Here is a 24,206-nt window from a genome sequence, read left to right as displayed (position 1 = left end):
AATAAAGCCCTAAGGTGCTTTAGCATAGAAAAGTTTCACTTATAGAAAAAAACTTGAAAGACACACCTAAATTAATCCTCTTTTGGTTCTGGGGGACTTCTTGCAAAACAAGGGCTATAGCATCAACAATCAATGCTTATAAAGCCTCCCAAAGACAGAGGGCTAAATGTTAGGAAAACAGATTCCAGAAAAAAAAATTCTAGATTATTTTCAAGAAAATTGACCTGATATATATATTTCTACTAGGTTTTAGTAATACTGATCATTATACTAGTAACTGGCACAACATATTAAGAACACATTAATAAATCTGCTTAGGGAAAAAAGTCTCAACTACCTTGGAAATAAATGGAAAACTTTCCAGATATAAGGTTAAAATGTGAAACTGGACAATTAAAGTTTAGGATCAGGAAAAGATCTTCTATTATGCCAAAACCAAAGACAACAAATTAAGATGGTTCCAGGTAAAATAAGAAAGTCACATTTTTAAAAAATTCTAGAATTCTGATTGATATGAATTTTATCATTAAATAATACAAATTGATGGCAGTCAAATTAAAACTAATTGTAAAATACTACATGAAAAGGAGCATAATTTACAAATAAAATATAAACACAAACCTGTTATGTAACCTCCTGAGGGTTTGAGGTTATCAAACTGCTTGTCATGCTTAGTCCGTTCTTCAGAGGTAATAGCCCACATGTTTGGCCCTCCTAAAACATAAATGAAAGACAAAGATTTTATAGTGTATACATGAGAATACTTAAATACAATTCCAAAATGTAAGCAAGAATCACAAATATCCATTTAATGACAGTACTTATTACTGAAGTGACACAAAGAGGAAAGCTCTATCATAGCCATACATAGTATGGCCCTAAGGCTTTTCACTCACTCACCCAATTAACATCTACTTGAACAATTACTGTGTACGACTCACTGGAAGTGGGCAACAAGCTAAATACTAGAAATGAAAAGATGATTAAAGTATTATTCCCATCCTCAAGGAACTCTTAACTCTAGAAGATGACTATCAGCATTTACAATGTTAACCTGTGAAGCATCCTAAGCAGAAATACATACAAAAAGCTGTGCTAGTACTGAGTTAAAAGCATCAATGATGAGCTAACAGGAAAGGTAAGACCGAGGCACAGCCTTGAAGCTTGGCTTTAATTTTGCCACGTGAAGAGGTGGGATAAGGGCATTTCATACAAAAAGGGCGTAGCATGAGAAGTCAAGGCATGTTCAAGACACTGCAACTGCACTGATAGCTAAAGCACCACGTGAGTGTGGGAAAGTGGTTAAGAAATAGGTAGGAAGAATTAACTTTAAGGGGTCTTAAATACCATCCTCATCTGACCTTTACCCTGGAAGTTACAGAGTGCCATCTGGTACTTTTTAAAGTAATTTTTCAATTTGAAATACTTTTAGATTTACAGCAAAGTTGAAAAGATAGTATGCAGTTCCTGTATATCCTTCATCCAATATCCACTATGTTAACAATTTACATAACCACAGCACGTTTGTCAAAACACATAAGTTAACACTGATATACTACTACTGGCTAAACTAAATACCTCCACCAGCAGGACTAGCTGGTGAACCCCAACACAATTAGACTCTGGGTACTGGAAACAGCACAAATCTTTGTTACTGAGGATTCTAACAAGTGGAGCCTTTGGCAAAGGGAAACAGCCTCCAGCTGGGTCTGAACGCTTGATTTAGGCAGGCCTAGTGACTCTCTGGCCTGATAGTCCCATTTGGGGGTGGGACAAACTTAAATTCCACAACTAACAAGGTGAGAAGGACCCCCAAAAGCCTTGCTTGCCAAATGGAAATGGTATATTCAAGAATACAGAACAGCCTTGCCCCAGCGGCATTTTGGCTTTGTATGAAAAAGTGGCAGCCAATCCTCTGAGGGGAAACTTTATTCCTACTCCACTGTCTGAAGCAAAGCTACTGGATCAATGAGGTTCCCTGAAATGCCTCAGCCTGATTCACTAATGGTTTATAGAAGCTGAAGCTGACAGTGTCCACTGGGCTGCCATGACTGTTCAGCCTCAGAGCTATGCAGAACCAAAAGGAGACACAGTCATTCTCTTCAGTGGGCAGAACTCAGATTCTTGGGCTGTTGCCAGTGGCCCAGCTGTTTGGTTTGCCACTTGGAAAATTACAACCGACAGATTAAAGGTAGCCTCTTTGGGGCTTCAAACTGAAAACAAATTTTAATTGCTAATTGAATGGTCTGGGTCACTTATGTAGCTACCCATGGCAAGAGCCGATTCTCTAATTTAGACTGAAATCAAGCTTCTGATTAAGTCTGACTCTGTGTTTCTGATGCAGAGGATACCACTGCATGCCAGACTTAATGATTCCTGTCTAGGAGGTCTCACTGCACAGGGCATTGCCCTTTTTTGCCTCTCGGCAGATGGACTACATCAAACTTTTGTTCTCCCCCTAGGGCTACTGGTGGTTCCTCAAGCTGTTGACACTTTTTCAGGTTACCAATCATCCCCCTATGTCCATACTATTGTGGCCCTTGAAAGTAATCTGTGTCATGTTTTTAGCTTTCTGGACTATTTGCACTGATGCTAATGAATCATTTATCAGAAAAGCTGTTCAACAATGCATTAATGATGTCTGACTCTGCTTCCATAACCTCCTCCTGGTTCACCTTACTTCTTAAACTAAGACAATCTGGCCACTGAATGTGCTGTCCCTAAGAAAGGGATCATCATCGCCTCTTAGCTGGTTGGTGCATCCTCCAGGTGGCAGCTCAGCTAAAAAGGGACCTAGAGGAGTCAAAGTTAATTCTGGTTAGGGTTTACAAAAATGTCCCTGTTCCTCTTGCACCTAACACTTCTAGAACACTAGAAAATAGTGAAGTTACAGCTAAATGGAACACCACGATCTTTTGGCAGTGGAGAGCAATGAGCAGGTGTCTGAAGAGACATACCTTAGACCCCAAGAGGTATGGGAATAGGAGAAGCATGACCTTTTTTCTTTCAGAACTGGCCCTGGAGTCTTCTTCCCCAAGGAGAATGCGCTGGTGTGGCTCTCCTAAACTGCTGGAAGCACCTTAAAATTTATGTGACTCTGAGTCTGCCATCCCCCCAACAGATGGCTTTCACTACCATCTGATTCTCATCCACTCTCAGTCTTAGGAGGCCATGTGCACCTGAGTCCCAGGGGTATGGATTTCTCTGTTCCTGCCCCTCCACCCTGGGGCATCCAAACTTCTCCTTGTATCTGTGCTTGGTCTTGGGAAGCACTTTCCTGTTGCTCCACCAGCAGTAGTAGGAGTAATACCTCTGCTTGGTATTGGTATAGAATCTTAGACACAAGGTTTCCTTCCCCCGCTCAGGGGTAGACAGGTTTTTCTTCTACCCTTACCCCAGCAGCAATGTGTCTCTGCCTGTGTCCTTGGGGTGAGTTTTTACTGACCCACTCTCAGTGGCTTAAGGTTTTTACTTAATAGGAAAAAAAGATGCAAGGAAATGCATGGTACTTCATGTCTGTCTGCCTACAGCTGCCTGCAACTGAGGCGGGGGGGCTCTTTCTGGTCTCCTGCACAGCCTCCACCTTTCTCATGAGCACCCAGTTAATGCCCACAGGAAACAGCTTGTAAGTATAAACTCCCATTGTGTCTATGGCCCCCAGTTATTCCAGACCAACATGCTGGCCCTCATTTGTCTTTTGGTAGTTCATTGAAATTTTATCTTATTTCTGTAACAAATGCCCTACTTAGCGTACTGTTTGCATCCATAAAGTTTGAGGTTAGATTCTGTGGAGAACCGCTCCAACTTCCTTGGAGTCATAGAAATCCTTCAATTTGCCATCAGTCCCATGTTCCACCCTGCATTCCAGCCCCCTTTACTCAACAGCTCTACTGAAAACATCAGTCCATTTATTTATCAAACATGACTCTCCTATGCCTATGTTGAATCCAATCTAACCTGCTTCATAATTTCTAGAAACTTTCAAAGTTTCTGGTACACCGATGGTGACATCATTTCCTAAAGCTACCTTGGATTTTTTTTTTTATGTTCTCTTTGATAATTTAAATAGGATCCAGGAAGAGAAAGGCCAATAACATAGAATTAAATCACTATCTTGAAACAAGACTTAGTGTTGAGTTATATTTCAATAGGAACAACAAAGCAGCTCCAGAGAAGAAGGTGGTCTGAGAGGTCTAGAAATATTCTATGAGGCAATTAAGGAACTAAAGATATTAAGCCTGAATAATAAAAGGTTAAAGAAGAAAAAGTAAAAAAAAAAAAAAAAAAAAAAAATCCTTTTAAAAATCACATCAAAATACAAAAATACTTATGGATAAACCTGACCAAGGAGGTGAAAGACTTATATGCTGAGAACTAAAACACTGATAAAGGAAACTGAAGATGATTCAAAGAAATGGAAAGATACGCCATGCTCTTAGATTGGAATAATTAACATTGTTAAAATGGCCATACTACCCAAAGCAATCTACAGAATTAACATGATAGGGATCAAATTACCCATGACATTTTCCACAGAACTAGAACAAACAATCCTAAAATTTATATGGAACCATAAAATACCCAGAATTGCCAAAGCAATCTGGAGGAAAAAGAACAAAGCTGGAGGCATAACCCTCCTAGACTTCAGACAACACTACAAAGCTACAGTAATCAAAACAGTGTGGTATTGGCACAAAAACAGACATATGGATCAATAGAAGAGAACAGAGAGCCCAGAAATAGACACACACCTATGGTCAATTAATCTTCAACAAAGGAGGCAAGAATATACAATGGAGAAAAGAAAGTCTCTTCAGCAAGTGGTGCTGGGAAAGCTGGACAGCTGCATGTAAATCAATGAAGTTAGAACACACCCTCACACCATACACAAAAATAAACTCCAAATGGCTTAAATACTTAAATATAAGATGACACCATAAAACTCCTAGAAGAGAACATAGGCAAAACATTCTCTGAAATAAATTGTACCAGTATTTTCTTAGGTCAGCCTCCCAAGGCAAGGCAATAGAAGTAAAAGCAAAAATAAACAAATGGGACCTAATCAAACTTATAAGCTTTTTAAAAAAACTTTTTATTATTTATTGGAGTATAGTTGATTAATAGTGTTGTGTTAGTTTCAGGTGTACAGTACAGAGATTCAGTTATACATATACATGTATCTATTCTTCTGCAAATTCTTTTCTCATTTAGGTTGTTACATAGTATTGAGCAGAGTTCCCTGTGCTATACAGTAGGTCCTTGTTGGTTACCCATTTTAAATATAGTAGTGTGTACATGTCAATCCCAAACTCCCTAACCATTCCTCCCTCCCCCCAATCCCCCCTGGTAACCATAAGTTCGTCAAACTTACAAGCTTTTGCATAGCAAAGGAAACCATAAACAAAATGAAAAGACAACCTATGGACTGGGAGAAAATATTTGCAAATGATACGAATGACAAGGGCTTAATTTCCAAAATATACAAACAGCTTATACAATACAGTAATAAAAAATAAACCAATCAAAAAATGGGCAGAAGACCTAAATAGGCATTTCTCCAAAGAAGACATACAGATGGCCAACAGGCACATGAAAAGATGCTCAACATTGCTAATTATTAGAAAAATGCAAATCAAAAACCTACAATAAGGTACCACCTCACACTGGTCAGAATGGCCATCATTAAAAAGTCTACAAATAAATACTGGAGAGGATGTGGAGAAAAGGGAACCCTTCTACACTCTTGATAGGAATGTAAATTAGTGCAGTCACTATGAAAAACAATATGGAGGTTCCTTAAAAAACTGAAAATAGAGTTGCCATATGATCCAGCAATCCCACTCCTGGGCATATATCCATATAAAACTATAATTCGAAAAGATACATGCACCCCAATGTTCATAACAGCACTACTTACAACAGCCAAGACATGGAAGCAACCTAAAGGTCCACTGACAGATGAATGGATAAAGAAGATGTGGTATGTATACACAGGGGAATACTACTCAGCCATTAAAAAGAATGAAATAATGCCATTTGCAGCAACATGGATGGACCTAGAGATGATCATACTAAGTGAAGTAAGTCAGAAAGGGAAAGACAAACGCCATATGATATCACTTATATGTGGAATCTAAAATATGACACAAATGAACTTATTTACGAAACAGAAACAGGAAACAAACTTATGGTTACCAAAGGGGAAAGGGGGTGGGAGAGAGATAAATTAGGAGTTTGAGATTAGCAGATACAAACTACTATATAGAAAATAAACAACAAGGTTCTACTGTATAGCACAGGGAAATATATTCAATATTCTGTAATAAACCATAATGAAAAAGAATATGTATATATATGTGTAACTGAATCACTCTGTTGTACACCAGAAACTATCACAACATTGTAAATCAACTATACTTCAGTTTAAAAAAAGATTTAAAAAGACATGGTAGCAACTCTAAGTGTTTCTACAAGTTGTTATGCAGAACACGAAGAGGTTATTTGCCTTCCATACATGAATTAGGAAAAGGACCACCATTTTGAAGAAAGTTAGGACTGTATGAAGAGGAAATCAACCCCACCAGAAATTACTCTTTTGTTACCAGAGGTGTTAAAACAGACAATGGTCTACTAAACCTGAAAATATCTGAGGGTCTCTCAAGCCATGAAAAACAAACAATGATTTTATGATCCTTTCCATTTGCTCTGAACATGAGACCCAGTCTCAACTCACTACCCCCAAATACATCTTCACCCTCTTCCTTTCATACCTAAATGGCAGCAGTGGAGCATAAAGGAAGACAGTGGAGGTTCTGCTCCTGTTTGCTAACCAGTTTTGTGACTTGAGCAGGTCTTTAAACTTCCTCACTCTTTGTTTCCTTACCTAGGACTTGTAAGAATGGTGTATGTAAAGGTGATTTCAAAAGTATAAAGTATGTAGCAGGCAATACTTGACTAGCCAATGTCCTACACACCAGAGATATGCAACCTCTGGCTGAATCACCAGGGGAGCTTTAGGAGAAAAAAAGCTATTCCAGCAGACCAAGTAAATCAGAATCTCTGGGGAATGAGGCACAAGCTTCACAATTTTTAAAAAGCTCTCCAGGTGATTCTTTTGTGCAGCCAGGGTGGGGAACCACTGTCCTATACAAACCAGGTTTGCACCTTGCCTCCTCTTCTTTCTATCACTCCGCAGAATATTCTGTTCCACCTCTACCCCTCCAGCCAACTCAGGACAACTAGCAAATAATGCTGTCCAAAGGCAACAACTGGTGGCTGTCAAAGTGAATTATGTGGTCCCTTTCTCCTAAGGATGCCACAGGCATCTTGCAATTCTATCATGTTAAAAGATGAGTTAATCTCATCTTACTTTTTCTCACAGAGATATACAAAGATCTTTTTTTCATCCCCTTTACCCTACTGTTCTCTCAACTCTTGACCATCTCAGAGAAACAACTTTCCCTCTCTTATCATTTGCTTTAAAGTCCAACAACATTAGCAGAATAGTAGTAGTACTTAGTAGAAGCAGCAACTACTATTTACTATTACTTTACACCACCAACCATGCTAAGCATATTAATATTACGTTTAATTTTTACAAGAGTTCCGTGAACAAGGTTTACACAGGTTACAGACGAAAAAAACAAAGCTAGGGAAATTAAATAACTGGCCTAACACCATATAGCTGATTTAATTTTTAGCTAGAATCTTCCTGTACTTTAGAGTATAAGTCCAAAGTTTCTGCTCTTAACTATTACACCACATTGCCTCCCTGACTACTTTCATATATATTTTAGTTTAGCAGTATTATTTTTGTAATTTAAAAATGACCAGCAACAAAATGTAAAGGAGATACATATAAATTGACATTTGAATATAAAAACGTGTCTCTTTTACATGTCAAAGCAACCAAATTTTCCCTTGGAATAATGTATCTTAAAAAATTTGGGGGGAAATTCCCTGGCGGTCCAGTGGTTGGGACTCCATGCTTCCAGCACAGGGGGCCCAGGTTTGATCCCTGGTGGGGGAACTAAGATCCCGCAAGCTGCGCAGCATGGCAAAAAAAAAAATTTTTTTGGAACACTTTTTTTTTTTTTTTTTTTTGCGGTATGCGGGCCTCTCACTGTTGTGGCCTCTCCCGCTGCGGAGCACAGGCTCCGGACGCACAGGCTCAGCGGCCATGGCCCACGGGCCCAGCTGCTCCGCGGCACGTGGGATCCTCCCGGACCAGGGCACGAACCCGTGTCTCCTGCATCGGCAGGCGGACCCTCAACCACTGCGCCACCAGGGAAGCCCTGGAACACTTTTTATATAACGAATATGTAGAAAAATGTTAACCGTGATACTATTATTTACTATTTAACAAGAAAGAAATCTATACAAAACAAAAACCAAGAACAACAAGAATGCTGGTAGTGTATCCCTATCTCAGAAAAGTAAATTCTTACAAATGCCATATACATAACATCCTCTTTCTCATCCCATGACATATGTTCCCTTTACTTGGATTGCCATTCGTATCACCGTCTTCCATTTCAAACTCTCTCTTTCAAGGTCCAGGGCAGGTGTCACTTTCTCCGGGAGGTCCCTGACACCTGCAGGTCAAATTAATTGCTTCCTCCTCTAGATTCTCAAGAGACTTCTCCATGCTTCTATAGAGCACTTAAAAAGGTTCTGTAACTGTTTTCTATCCATCTGTTCTACCAGACTATGAGCCCTTGGAAGACAAGAGCTTTGTGTGTTTATCGTTCTATGCTCGGAACCAGCAGAGTACCCAGCACAAACACTTAAAAATGATCGAGGAATAGGGCTTCTCTGGTGGCGCAGTGGTTGAGAGTCTGCCTGCCGATGCAGGGGACGTGGATTTGTGCCCCGGTCTGGGAAGATCCCACATGCCGTGGAGCAGCTGGGCCCATGAGTCATGGCCACTGAGCCTGCGCGTCTGGAGCCTGTGCTCTGCAATGGGAGAGGCCACAACAGTGAGAGGCCCGTGTACCACAAAAAAAAAAAAAAAAAAAAAAAAAAAAAGATCGAGGAATAAATGTCTGAAAAAATTAGAGGGAGTAGAGAAAAAGCAGAGAGGCAAGATCAGGACTTGGGGAAAGACAAGAGTCATTTACAAATCCTTCACATATAGTTATATCAGCTTTCTGTGGAGGTCTTTAAAGCTATATATTCAATATGGCTAATAATCATCTATACTTCATTTCTGACTACCTTTTCAGTTTATTCAGCTTCTGCCAATAAGAAACCAAATATGTTTAGGTATGTAAACTCACACATATTTGCTGACTATAGTCCATAAAAATCTGCCTTACAAAGTTGTTTCCAGGAATGCATATCACTGAAATATAGGTGCCCACTATAATTTTAAACACTAGATGGATTTAATATTTCTTAGCCTTAAATGACTGGATTAAAAAAAAATCTATAAACATCCTCTCTTAAAGACAAGATTTAAGATTAGAGTTAAAAATAAAGAAACAGGGAATTTCCTCACAGTCCAGTGGTTAGGACTTGGTGCTTTCACTGCGGTGGCCCAGGTTCAATCCCTGGTCCGGGAACTAAGATCCCATAAGCCTTTCATTGGCGGTGGGGTTGGTGTGGTGGCGGGGAGGAAGGGAGGGAGGAAGGAAGGAAAGAACAGATGTACTGAAGAACTAAAGACCTAAAATAGCTAAACCTACACACTTTTTAAATAAATACCATACACATGGTAAAAAAAAAAAAAAAAAAAAACCCTACTTTATTAGTTTATCATAAAATAAATAAATTAACCAATCATGATTCCTGTGACTAGGAAGGCAAGTAGTGTGGCTACAGAACTGATTTACTACTGTATGACTTGGGAAAAATGATGCTGATGATAAAAAAATAATGACCACAACAAAAAGGATTACAAAGATGGAAGCAACTCACCTTTATTGAGCCCTATTGGTCAGGGACTTCAAATAAGTAACTCACTGACTGCCACCACTACCTTATACATAAGCTACTACACTATTACCCCCATTTTACAGATGAGGAAACCCAAACTCATTGTGGTAAAGTAACTTGCTCAAGGTCACACAACTAACAAGTGGCAGAACTGAGATTAGAACCTAGGTAGCCTGAACTCTCTATACTACACTGTCTCCCAATGTACATAGATAAGATGCTCACATTCTCTGTACCTTGACTGCCACCTCTATAAACAAGAGTATTACCTAACTCCTCAGGGTCGTTGTAAAGATTACATGTAATATGTAACATAGCCACACTAAAAAACACTAAATATCATTTTTTATCTATTAGACTGAGAAAATAACAATAGCTAACATTTAACAAAACTTACCATGTGTCATGTACTTTTCTAAGAGTTTTACATGTATTGTTTCTATTAAGTCTCACAAGAATTCTATGAGGTAACTATTATTACTATCACTGTTTTTCAGAGGAGAAAACAGAGGCATGGCAAGATTAAATAATTTGTCCAAGGTAACAAAGTCGGCAAATGTTAAAGGCAGGATTAGAATCCATGCAGGCTTAATTAAGGGTCTTAATCTGCACCTTGATGATAATTAAAAAGAAATAGACCTACAAATATGTTGTCAGTTGATTTCAACAAAAATATCAAGATAATTCACTGGTGAAAGAATAGTCTTTTCAATGAATTGTGCTTAAAGAACTGGACATCCATATTTTAAAAAAAAAAGAATCTCAAACTTGTACCATATACAAAAATTAACTCTAAATGGATCATATCTAATGTACATGTAAGAACTAAATTATGAAACTTCCTGAAGAAAGCAAAGAAGAAAATCTCTGTGACTTTGGTTAAGGCAAGACTTTTTAGGACACAAATGGCACAAACCATTAAAAATTTTTCAATAAATTGAACTTCATCAAAATCTAAAACCTCTGCTCTCATAAAGAAAGTGTTAAGAAAATGAAAAGACAAGCTACAGACTAGGAGGAAATATCTGCAAAACATATGTGATAAAGGACATTTATGCAGCATATCTAAAGAACTACAGATTCAACTCAATAAGAAGACAATCCCTGCTTTTAAAAATGGGCAAAAGATCTGAATAGACACATCAAAGATACTCAGATGGCAAATAAGCATATGACAAGATGTTCAATGACAGTGATCATCAGGGAAGTGAATACAAAAACCACAATAAGATATCACTACATGCCAATTAGAATGTCTGGAATTTAAAAAAAATGCTGGCAAAGATGCTGGGCAACCAAAACTCTCACACATTGCTGGTGGGAACGCAAAGAGATAATTTGGAAAAGTCTGGCAACTTCTTATGAAGTTAAATATATATTTACCATAATAACACCCCAACAATAACCCTTGGGGATTTACTCAAGAGAAATAAAGACCTATTTCCAGATAAAAATCTGTCATCTGATGGTTATAGCAGGTTTAGACATTACGTCTAAAGTTCCAAAACCTGGAAGTAACCCAAATGCCTTTTGCAGATGAATGGGTAAACAAACTGTGGTACACATTTACACAATGGAATACTACTTGGCAAGAAAGAGAAGTATATGCAACGCCGTGGATGAATCACAAAAGTATTCTGTTAAGTGAAAGAAGCCACAAAGATACAAAAAGGCTACCTATTGTGTATTTCATTTATATAATATTTTGGAAAGACAAAACTATAGAGACAGAAATCTGATCAGTGGTTGCCAGTGGCTAAGGGTAAGGTGAAGGGACAAAAGAAAATTTTAGGTGATGGAAATGTTCCACATCCCGATTTACATGGCTATACGCATTTGTCAAAACTCATCAAATGGCTTCCCTGGTGGCGCTGTGGTTGAGAATCTGCCTGCTAGTGCAGGGGACACGGGTTCCAGCCCTGGTGTGGGGAGATCCCACATGCCGCGGAGCAACTAGGCCCGTGAGCCACAACTACTGAGCCTGCACATCTGGAGCCTGTGCTGCACAACAAGAGAGGCCGCGATAGTGAGAGGCCTGCGCACCGCGATGGAGAGTGGCCCCCGCTTGCCACAACTAGAGAAAGCCCTCGCACAGAAATGAAGATGCAACACAGCAAAGATAAATAAATTAATTAATAAACTCCTACCCCCAACATCTTCTTTAAAATAAAAAAAAAAAAAACTCATCAAACTATTAAAAAGGGGTGAATTATATCTCAATAAACCCAACTTAAAACAAAAATATAAAGCATCTAACACATGCCTGTCACATGGAGAGTGCTAAATAAATTAGTTTCCTTACTCAACCCAATCCCAGGGAACAACATAATTAAGGAGAAGGCAGAGCATTAAAATCTTTCTCAGGCTCTTCTTGTGATAAAGGTACTCTTGCCAGAAAATACTGAAAGTGAGGCTTTTTAGTCAGAAACCTTATGACTATTTTAAGTCTGAACAGTCTGGTTGGGGAAGCTTGAGCTGCTCTAACATACATCATCCCCAGGCAGTGACAGACTGCTTTCCTAAGACTACAGAGAAGTCTGTTTCAGCAGAAGGGTATCTGTGTCAATCCTTATCACATTGTAACACTTCCTTATATACTACTATCTCCTCACCTTTCTTTGGGTACCTGTTTTTGCAGTGGCCAACTCACCCTATCTGATAATGCTTACTGCTTAGTTCTTCATGACTCCAACCAGCAACCTTCACACATTCATATATTGTACATTCATTCAACAAACATTTATAGGGCACCAATGTGTGTAAGGACGAGTGGTACAAAACTAAAATGAAACCCTTAGATGAGCTCAGAGATTTCTAATATTTAAGGGACACCACCAGCCAAGAGAGTCACACACAACAACCATGATTAAATATCATGATTAATGTTACTAACAGAATAAAAATGTTCTAAGTCATATGAGAAGGAATAATTTTTTTTTTTTTTGCGGTACGCGGGCCTCTCACTGTTGTGGCCTCTCCCGTTGCGGAGCACAGGCTCCGGACGCGCAGGCTCAGCGGCCATGGCTCACGGGCCTAGCCACTCTGGGGCATGTGGGATCTTCCCGGACCGGGGCACGAACCCGCGCCCACTGCATCGGCAGGCGGACTCCCAACCACTGCGCCACCAGGGAAGCCCTGTCCTCCAGTTTTACGCATTAAACACAATGTTTGTTTAGGTTATTCTTAACTGCTCAAAGGCAAGCACCACATTCCAGATGATACTGCAGAACATGCTTATACTGAGCCATGGGATTTACTGCATAATATTCTACTAGAAGATACATGCAGTGTTCTGAAATAAACTATCTAAATACTTTCAACAAGAATACTTTAAGTTTTTCATTTATAAGTTTAAGGAAAAATATCTAAATGGATATTTTATAACCTTTACCAAAGAAAAAAAATCTCATAACCTCTTTCTCTTGCCACAAGCAGGAAGCTACTTACCATTCATTGCTGTGGGAAACTGAGCCATCATGGTCCTGAATTTTCCTTGCTAGCACTCAGCCATCTACAACATGAAAACATTGTGCCATTAATAACACAACAAGGGCAGATTGCAGCTTAGTGCTTCTGCTAAGGAGTAGGAATGTCTGTCCCCTTCAGCTCACACATCCAACAAAAAACAATGCAGGGCTTCAGCTGCTGCCGAACAGACAGAATTTACATTTGGCGAAGGGTAGGAGACTTTGTTGGGTAATGGTGCTGCCTTTAAAATAAAACTATTTTAGAAAAAACAGTCATACTTAATAGCAAATACTTAATAGAGAAACCTTTGGCATGAACCAATTTTGTAGAAATTAATTTGGGAAAGAGGAGGGTTGTTACAACTAGACAAGAATTTATTTCAAAGAAATCAACTCTATAAATTAATTGTACAATAACATGGAAATCCATAATACTCTTCTTCAAAAAAAATCCCCAAACAAGAAAAATATCCAAAATAAATGTAGCATAGCTGTAATTAAGTTCTACAGGTTTATAAAAATGGACTAAAAGTAACTATCAAAACATGTATGTTGGGCTTCCCTGGTGGCACAGTGGTTAAGAATCTGCCTGCCAGTGCAGGGGACATGGGTTCGAGCCCTGGTCCGGGAAGATCCCACATGCCGCGGTGCACGGGCTTCTCATTTAAATATTAACATTTTTAGAAGCCTGAGGAAAAATGTTTGCACAAGTCATCTGAACAAAGAAGGCATAAAGAGTTGCATGTCGTGGTGGAAGGTGTCACCAGAGAAGTTGGCTGACTAGCTGCCAAGAAGTGTTACAAGGTACCATATCATAGTGAATGCAGTGTGCTCAAGGGGAAAGATGACTGTACCAGTATGACCACCAAGGTAAGTCACGAAAAAACTGGTATATAAATCCAGTTCGTTCATTTACAACGATAAATTTAATGGCTAAGAGAACAAACAGCAGCTTTTCTTCCTATAAAGCAAACGATCATCTACTAAATTTTGGCCAGATCACTGTTTGGTAAGCAAAGGAATTTAACTGCGATTAAAATGTTTCACGATATCAGGCATCAGCAGTCTGACACACCTACCTACACAACAGGCATAAGCAAGGACTGGGCAGTAGGGATGAGCAAACCCCCAATAATGCTTGCAATGGCACTGCCAGTTTTAGTCTTCTGACTCCCAGCTTCTCTGTACGTTACCATGATAAACCACGCTCCCTCTCAAAGTGCACATTCTTTTTGTAAGCTTCACTGCAATGGAACTTTAAACCTTTTACAACACTTAGACTTCACCTGTCACTACACTCTTCTTAGGTAGGAGGAAATTTTACCCATGTACCAGTTAGTTTTCTTCACTTCTTTCTCAAAAGGTAATGTTAACTCCAGGTTTCGAGTTGCTTACTATATAGAAAAATAGTACCTAAACTATGGTGGGGTGGTCAAGAACTCCTAGAGGAGGTACTGTGTAGAGAGCTTCAACAGGTGAGTAAGAATTAGTTATAACTATAATGTTAAGAACCTTGTACTTGAACCTGTGGCTGACAAGTTTTAAAAGGTTTTAAGGAGGGACACAGTCATATTTCACTTAAAATAAGACGGTCAATTGTGAAGAAAAGGCCAAGCCTGCATCGGGGAGATCAGTTAGAATATCTGGCACCTGATCTAGAACAGTGGCCTCAGGAAGAGAGGAGAAGGGATGACTGGAGAAGCAATGAAGTGTTTAAAGCAGGTAGAGGGGCTTCCCTGGTGGCGCAGTGGTTGAGAGTCCGCCTGCCGATGCAGGAGACACGGGTTCGTGTCCTGGTCCGGGAAGATCCCACATGCCGCGGAGCGGCTGGGCCCGTGAGCCATGGCCACTGAGCCTGCACGTCCGGAGCCTGTGCTCCGCAACGGGAGAGGCCACAACAGTGAGAGGCCCGCGTACCGCAAAAAAAAAAAAAAAAAAAAAAGCAGGTAGAACTCAGGAACTCTTTAGACATACGAGATCATGGAGAAAAAGGAAGCAAAGAGACGACTCCCAGAATGATACTCTGTGAGACTGGGTGAAGCGTGGTGTCACCAGCTAAATAAAGTGAACACAGAAGGAAATTTCATACATCAAGTTTTGATTACAATGTCCTCAAATATAGAAATTCTACAAACAGGGGCTTCCCCGGTAGCGCAGTGGTTAAGAATCCGCCTGCCCGTGCAGGGGACACGGGTTCGATCCCTGGTCCGGGAAGATCCCACATGCCGCGGAGCAACTAAGCCCGTGCACCACGACTACTGAGCCTGCGCTCTAGAGCCCATGCTCCGCAACAAGAGAAGCCACCGCAATGAGAAGCCCGTGCATCACAATGAAGAGTAGCCCCCACTCTCCACAACTAGAGAAAGTCCGCGCACAGCAACGAAGACCCAATGCAGCCATAAATAAATAAATAAAAAAAATAAAAAGAAATTCTACAAACAAGTATAACACTTTTACCTCCCCAATTTTAAATTATTACAAGTAATGTTAAACCAAAATAAGCCAAATCTTGCAAAGAAACTACTGACTTAAGATATGCAGTAGCTAGGACCCCTGTTTTATTAGGAGAGAATTTTTTTCCCCAAGATTTAATTTTTTTAATTTATTTTTTTAGGCAAAATATACTTTAATATATCTGAAAATACAGTTAACATTAATTGCTACCATAAGTATAACTTTTAAAAAAGATTTCCTTGACTCCTTTTTGTTCTAATCTTCATTCTGCTTGATTAATTTGTAATTGCCAACTATTTACTTTGTACTCTAATATGTTTACTGCATCCACTTTTTAAAAATTAATGTTATTGGAGTATAGTTGCTTTACAATGTTGTGTTAGTTTCTACTGTACGGCAAAGTGAATCAGCTATACGTATACATATGTCCCCTCTTTTTTGGATTTCCTTCCCATTTAGGTCACCACAGAGCACTGAATAGAGTTCCCTGAGCTATACAGTAGGTTCTCATTAGTTATCTATTTTATACATAGTATAAACAGTGTATATATGTCAACCCCAATCTCCCAACTCATCCCACACCCCTCTCCTGAGATTTTTTAAATGTGGAAGAAATCCTCCAAAAGCATTACCTACAATGCATTTTATAACTGCATAAAAGCACGTGCATTTCCAAAGATAGCTTAAAGAAAAAGCACAGGCTTACAAAAGACAAATAAGGAATAGGATCTCACAGTCACAAAGCCTTTATCAGTTAGATCTAGGTCTAAAACTTACAGATCATCTATCTAGAACCTCTAGCTAGTCATCATGTACTCTGTGAATACAACAGAATGCCACATAACAAATGCTCAATCATCACAGGTATAATCCTGAAATAAAACCAAAAAAATGAATCGAATAATGTGAGGGGCAGGGAGGGCAAATCCCCTTAGGGAAGCTGAAGGCACTGGTATTACAGAATATTCTTCACCTGGTACATGGGATTTAGCCACCCATGCATGTAGGTACCACATTATAAAATGTATGTACATAGGTTACATCTGATAGACTGTGGTAACATCTGAATATGGTAGCATAATTTGTTGGAATCAATAAGCTTCTTTTTTAAACTTTTATATATGCTATATTTAGAAATTTTTAATGCAAAATATTACATTATCTTTGCCCAACTATATCTGGATTGTTCAGATGACTTTTAAAAAATTTATTTATATACATGTTTGTATGTGTATATATATTTCAGATTATTTTCCATCATAAGTTATTATAAGATATTGAATACAGTTCCCTGTATTATATAGTAAATCCTTGTTGCTTACCTATTTTATGTATAGTAGTTTGTATCTGTTAATCCCAACCTCCTAATTTATCCCTCCCCACTCCCTTTCCCCTTTGGTAGCCATAAATTTTGTTTTCTGTCTGTGAGTCTGTTTCTGTTTAGTATATATATTCATTTGTATTTTTTTTTTTAGATTCCACATATAAGTGATATAATATTTGTCTTTCTCTGCCTGACTTACTTCATTTAGTATGATAGTCTCTTGGTCCATCCATAGAACCATTAAGCTTTTAAAGCCTACCATTTCATATCTGTTATGTTTATACCAATTCTCTCTGGCCTACTGTAGAATAATTACTTCACGCTTAACAATACTAATCTATATTTGCAGAGAAATAATAACAATTGAAATTTTGAAAAATATAACAGATACATTTGATATTTTTTTAAATCAACATTTTTACATTATGTAATCATAAAAGTTACTATTTACTAAGTGCTTACTATCAATGCAGTACACTTTATTAATTATCTGTCTTGTTCAATAGTCATTGAGAATCTAAAATATTTCAGGTTCTGTACAAGCAGCTTCACACACAGGAGCTTGTAGACTAGTCTAACAGGTGCCAGACAATGCTAGGTACCTTTGATAATACTAATAATCCTCACAATATCCCTGGAGGACAGAGATACTGTACTCATTTCACACTTGAAGAAAGTGAACGATTAAATTACTTGCCAAAATTTAGTAAGTGATGAAGCCAGGATGCAACCCTAAACCTGTCTAATTCTAAAGCCCATGAACTTCCCATGGCCTTTATCTGCCTTTTTCTCTCTTAAATGGGGATAATAATTAATGCTGAGTGGGTCACAGGTTCCTGCAAGCAGCAGATCAACTTACTCTCGCTACATTTCTAATGGAAAAGAAACAAAAGCCAGAGATGTCCTCCAACACTTAGGTCTACAGCAATCACATACATAAATTAGGGAGTGCTAATTATTTCTTACCTCTTGGTATAACCCTCTGAGAGGAAGAAAAGGATAATCAGCATCTCCCCAGTTACAGAGCTGATGTCTGTTTCAGGCACGTGTAATTGAAGTCAGCATCCAATAAACACCTCTCTCTACTCCTTAAAAGGGGTAACATGTAATGATCGGCAATCTTGGCAGTTTGCAGTTATCCTATAATTTGAACACCGTGCTAATTATCAATGGTTTTAGAATATTTATGTGGAGATTTTCCTGCTCATAAGTGGAGAACTGACATTGTTACCTTTTTAGAAACCAAGAAAATATGTGTGGTAGATAGCAGGCATAAAGCAAAGACCACTGCTTCAATTTAATATAATCCAAATGCAATTTGGAGAATGTGGTAAATATATTCATACGAAGGCAGAGAAAAGTAGAAATGCTTGAAAAGGAGTAGGAAATTCTTCTTCTACAAAGGGTCAGTAAGACCCAGAAGGAAAAAAAATTGTAGCCATTATAAATAAAAAATAGCTCAATTAAGGTTGGATTTGTTTAGAAACACAGAATTATAAGGAAACAATTACAGTAATTATTTAGTCTAAAACCCTCTATTTTCAAGATGGGAAAACTAAAAAGACTTCTATGAGCTCATATAGCTAGTCAGTAGCAAAACTGGTCCTAGAAACCACATTTCTTATGTCCAATGCTTTGTTTTTAAGTTTCCCAACTTGCCTGATTATATCACCTGGGACATTTTCTAGTTCTACAGATTCCCAGGCCCATCACCGGGAGATTGTGACTCAGTAAGTGGGTCACTACATTAATTAGGGCATGAGCCTCCTAAAATGGTCTTCCTGCCTTCCACAGAGCTACTAGTTTTTTCCACAACATCTACGATGCCCTTCCACTTAAATTCCCCCACTGATTACAAGTTAAAGCTCAAACTTCTTAGTATGGAATATGGCACCCTTCAAAATCCCACCCCAATCTACTTTACCACACGCATCTCTAGACACTTCCCCTAGATTCAGATGTCCTAAGTACACCAACCTTTCTCCTTGAAACAGAGAGGCTTTTTTCACTCCCCTATTCCTTTGTAAAGAGCTGTTCCCTGTCACGTTCACCATACTTTCTTCTCATTCTTCAGCTCCCAACTCAAATGTCACCTCTTCTTTGGAAGACTTACGTCCTCTCAGGTAGTCAGTCAATATCTCCTAGGTATGCCCATAACATTGTTCATCCCACAATAGCTTCACTTATCATACTGTATCCCAATTTCACATGTTTGCCTGTTTCACTTGTTCTGGACACAGACCATTTTTATTTACCTCTATGCCTAGTGCCTAAACCAGATCTACTTGCTAAACAAATGAACTGGGTAAATGAATAAGATGGTTGAGATATGGGGGGAAAAAAAAAAGAAAGCGAGGGAGGCATGGAGAAAGGTAGTATTGAATTGAATATGTATGCAGAAAAGAAACCTGTAAGAAAGCAGAACAGGCTGCAAATTACTTCCTTGAAACCCTGCAGGCATCAGAGCTGTGGATTTTAAACCAAATTGTTCCTTGCAACATGGGCCTTCTGTAACTTGTTTATTTCTTTTCTTGTAAGTACACTTTTAGAGATAAAAGTTTATTTCCCATTGAATTCTAAAGGTTTTTTATTGGGATGAGGAGAAAGGCTTGGGTTTTTCAATTTTACTTTGAATTATGTTGGTTGAATGTTGATTAGTGTAAATAATTTGACTGAAGGTCTGACATTCAAATGCAAGATAATCAAGTTCTTGAAGGCATATCTTATAAAACTTTATCCAGTGCCTCCTCCACTTCATGTGCTACATACATAAAAGGGAACTCTCCAAACTTTCTGATCAGTTTGGAAAAATGTTCTTTCCCCATCTGATTCCCAAGGAGATCAAGGTCAGTTCCACGAGAGAATGATTAAAGCAAAATACCTACTTCTTTATAGTTCTTGCAGTAATATGAAACTTACAGAGTACATATATTCTCCATACCTGTTCCCTATCTATCTACTCATTCATTTTTTTCTTTCATCTACATATTTATTCATCAAACATGAATAGTCACAGAAGTCATGACTAAGCCATTAGTTTTGGCAATCTGTTGTGAGTACAGTTCCAGTATGGTGAGCTGGCTGTAAAAGTCAAGTTGAAGTAGATTAGGCAGTAAACGGGAGGTGAAATGTAGGTGACTCAAGAAGTATGGGAAGGGGAAGAACGGGTGGGAGGAGAGATAAGAGGCTTTAGGAAAGAGGAAAGATTATAAGGGTTTACTTTTCAGATGGGAGAACAAAACTACTTTTAGAGGAAGAGGGAGAGATTTAATTTTGAAAAGGGAAAAGGAAAGGAGGTTACCTAACAAAAGTCTGGGTCCAGAGAAAGTGGAAGTTGACAGCTCTAGAGTAAAAGTTAGACTCTGGGACAGAATAAAAGACAGGAAAAGTGGTAAAGATGAATATACACAAGTTTGGAAGCAGAGGAAAAAGAAGCTGAGAAAATGAGAAAGTAAAGTTGCTTTTCTTTGCAACCCTTCTTTCTCTCTTTTCTTTGGGCCCAGACAAGAGTTCAAAGGCACAATAGTCCCAGGCCCCCAGGTGCCTAAACACAAATTTCTCTCCTTTACAGGCCAAAAAAAGAGAGGGTCACATGCAAATCAGTTCCCATGAATCAACCAGACATGTGCATTTCAAATTAGCTCATGCCTTATACATCAAAACATTTGTTAAATGAATGAATGTGGGGAAAAAATCTCTAGGCAGAAGTACAATAGTACATGCAAAAGCAGAGGGAAGAGTGTGGTCTGGGAAAATAGGCGGCAACTTATTCATATGAAATACTGAAGAGCTAACAACAATGCAAGGAACTTAAGAATAGCTGTAAAGATAAGTATTGCATCAATACTTAGCTAATACGAACTACAGAAATGATCCCTGAAAGTATAGTCTTAATACCTAGCTAAAACAAATGTAAATCAGCACAACCTTTCTGGAAAGGAATTTGGAAACATATTTATAGGCTGCCTTATTACAAAAAGAATTAAAGCCCCCACAAAAATACAAATCACATTTAAGTAAAAAGTAGATTACTAAATGAAGTAATATAGAAAATAAATGATCACTGTACTTCAAACTTTTGCATATGTTTGACATTTTTCATAATAAAAGTTGAAAAAGAAAACTAGCTTTTGACCTTCATGCATCTGACGGGACCACTGGCTCTCCTCCTTCACTGCTGTCCCCTACAATCACCAGAGTAATTCCTTGACTGCTTTAACACCTAGCTCACTATCTACTCTCCAGCATTATTCCCAAAATAATTCTTGGAGATGTCAATATTCACACAGATGATCCTGCCCATATCTTGGCCCCTAAGTCTTTGACCTCCTTTGTTCCAAAAATCTTACCCTCCCATCTTATTTTAGCCATCTACTCCCAGGTCACACCCTAGGCCTTGTTATTACCAATAACTGTACTCTTCTGTAATCCATTTCAAATCTGCCATGCCCCTTTCACCAGCACCATCTCAACAGCCCCATCTCTCCAGTTCCCTAACTCCAACAATTCTTTAACCCTACCTGGACCTACAAACTATTGGTCTTATCAACTTTTCACTGTCCCTCAATCTTCCTTATATCCTCACACCCTTCCTGATGTCCTAATGTCCTGCCTTACCCAAATTAAATACCACAGTCCACCATTATAAGGAGCTAGTTGTATACACCCTCAACTTCACTCTCCTCTCTCCCCTACATACTACAGATCTGGCAAAATCTCAGTCTTTTCTAAATCCAACTCTCTATAGTTATTCCATGACTGTATAAATGAAGTTGCTGACTGGTCTCACTTTAGACTCCTGAGCACTAACTCAAGTGGACCCTATGTCCTGCCTGACAAGTCCACATTTCCCTAGTCCCTTTGCTTTCCCACTCGCTTAGATGACTATTTCACACTTCGCTCTTTCAGTCTCCCAGACTTGTAACATGTTACAAATATTTTTTATCCAGTTTGTTGTTGTACCAACTTTGTTATACCTTTTTGTCAATCTTTTCCTTTATGACTACTGAGTATGCTATCCTGCTAAGAAAGGCCTGTCTCACATCAGAAAATTGGCCAAATTTTCTTCTAGTACCTGTATATTTTTCAAAATTTATATATTTGATCTATCTGGATTTTTATTTTAGAACAGACAGATATGAGTCTAAATTATTTTCTCCACTCTTGCACCACTAGTGATGTCTATCACTTTTTCTGAGACCATTTATGAAATAATTTGCTTTTCCTAATTGATTTAAAATGCATCTCTTTTCTTATACACTAAGTTTACTCACAGCCTATATTTCTGTTCTGAGGGTCTTCCTGTGTACTCCTATCTCAGGGTTCTAATTACCATAGTGTCCAAATATGCAAATCCCTCTCTACTCACTATCCTATTTTTTCATAATTTTTGAGGCTATTCTCAGATGCGTATTTTTGCATCCTTCAGTAGATCCCTCCTCTTATCTCCTTTATTTCTAGGTACTTTATGGTTACAGTAAAAATGACATACTAACTTTATATATTTTTGGTATACAAGAAACATATTCATTTTGGTAAATTTATATTGCAATGAATATGTCTGGTTCATTTGCCTGCTTGGTCCATGGTTGTTTGTCTCATGACAAAAACATCAGCCAAATTCCAATAGGAGAGCATACTACAATATACCTAACCAGTACCCCTCAAAACTGTCAAAGTCATCAGAACCAAGTAAAGTTTGAGTAACAGTCGCAACCAAGAGGAGCCTAAGGAGCCATGACAATTAAATGTACTATGGTATGGGATCCTGGAACACAAAAAGGACATTAGGTAAAAACTAAGGAAAAGTAAATAAAGCATGGACTTTAGTTAATAATAATGTATCAATATTGGTTCATTAATTTTAACAAATGTACTGTACTAATGTAAGTTATCAATAATGAGTAGAAGGGTATATGGGAAACTCTGTACTATCTGCTCAATTTTTCTGTAAATTTTAAACTGTCCAAAAAAAAAAGTGTATCCATTTTTTAAAGAAGGCAAATACCACAGAAGTAGAAGGTTTAAGGTAAAATATGTGCCTTTAAATTTGGCAACAGTCATCCAAAACAAAATACCCACTTGGCCCATTTGTAAGAACTTACCTTAAGAAAATAATCCAAAGGAGGAAAATAGAATGCAAAGATGCATATCACAGTATCATCAACAGTAGAAAAAAATACAAATAAGGTAATTTATCTAACAGATAAAGGAACAAGAAAATAAAGTTATATTAACTTAGAGTAGTATGTGTCTATTTACAAATGATAATTTCAAGGCCATAGTAGATACGTAATGTTTATGATACAATGTGTTTCTAAAAAATACAAAATTCTAGAATAGGATACAAATATTCAAAATTGTTAGCACACGTCAAGGAATAGAAGAAAACCTTTTGAGGGAAATGTATAATAAATGTTTATTATACATTCACTAGATAATAATATTCACAACAGTTTTACTTATAATAGCAAAAAACTTGAAACAAACTAAACATCTGAGAACAGGAGTATGGTTAATAAATCATAGCCTAATACTAGGTAAAAACATCACAGCCATTAAAACTTATGAAAATTATGAAACAACACAGAAAAAAAAATCTTCCATGTAACGTGTAGACAAAAATCTACACTATGATTACAACTACGTAAAAATTATATATGGGTGTGTGTGCGTGTTAGCACCTACCTCCTCTTCCTGGAGGTTGGTGAGTGGGGCTGAAAATTCCCACCCTCTAATCCTCTAGGTCTCTCTGGTTGTCCAGCCTTATGTTGAGGCTATCCAGGGGTGTCCCTCTCAGTCACCTCATTAACATAAGCTCATGTATGATGGAAAGCAGCTTTCCTATCACTCAGTGAATTCCAAAGGTTTTAGGAGCTCTGTGCCAGGAATCAGGGACAAAGACCAAATATATTGGTATTATACTACATCATCTTTTAACCCTATAGCCAATATCAATCACTCAGAGCCTCTCCCTTGTCAATTTCTTAGTCTATTTTAAACAATGTTAAGTAACAAGTCTGTTT

General features: G+C 38.2%; 1 protein-coding gene across 15 annotated transcripts in view; it reads right to left on the bottom strand.

Annotated features, from left to right (window-relative positions):
- The window catches only part of ITSN2 (intersectin 2), a 145,409-nt gene that overhangs the window by 105,774 nt on the left and 15,429 nt on the right, over positions 1-24,206 (bottom strand). For all 15 annotated transcript variants that reach the window (XM_067008009.1, XM_067008011.1, XM_067008013.1 and 12 more), the window contains exons 2-3: positions 13,384-13,447; positions 622-714 (exon numbers count right to left, since the gene is read on the bottom strand). In XM_067008009.1, coding sequence (XP_066864110.1) covers positions 622-714; positions 13,384-13,414 — 124 coding nt within the window. In that variant the 5' untranslated portion in view covers positions 13,415-13,447. The remainder of the gene's footprint in view (positions 1-621; positions 715-13,383; positions 13,448-24,206) is intronic.

The sequence above is a fragment of the Kogia breviceps genome, chromosome 11 (genome assembly GCF_026419965.1).
Source record: "Kogia breviceps isolate mKogBre1 chromosome 11, mKogBre1 haplotype 1, whole genome shotgun sequence".
Taxonomy (NCBI): Eukaryota; Metazoa; Chordata; class Mammalia; order Artiodactyla; family Physeteridae; genus Kogia; species Kogia breviceps.
This window is presented reverse-complemented; position numbering and strand designations above follow the sequence as displayed.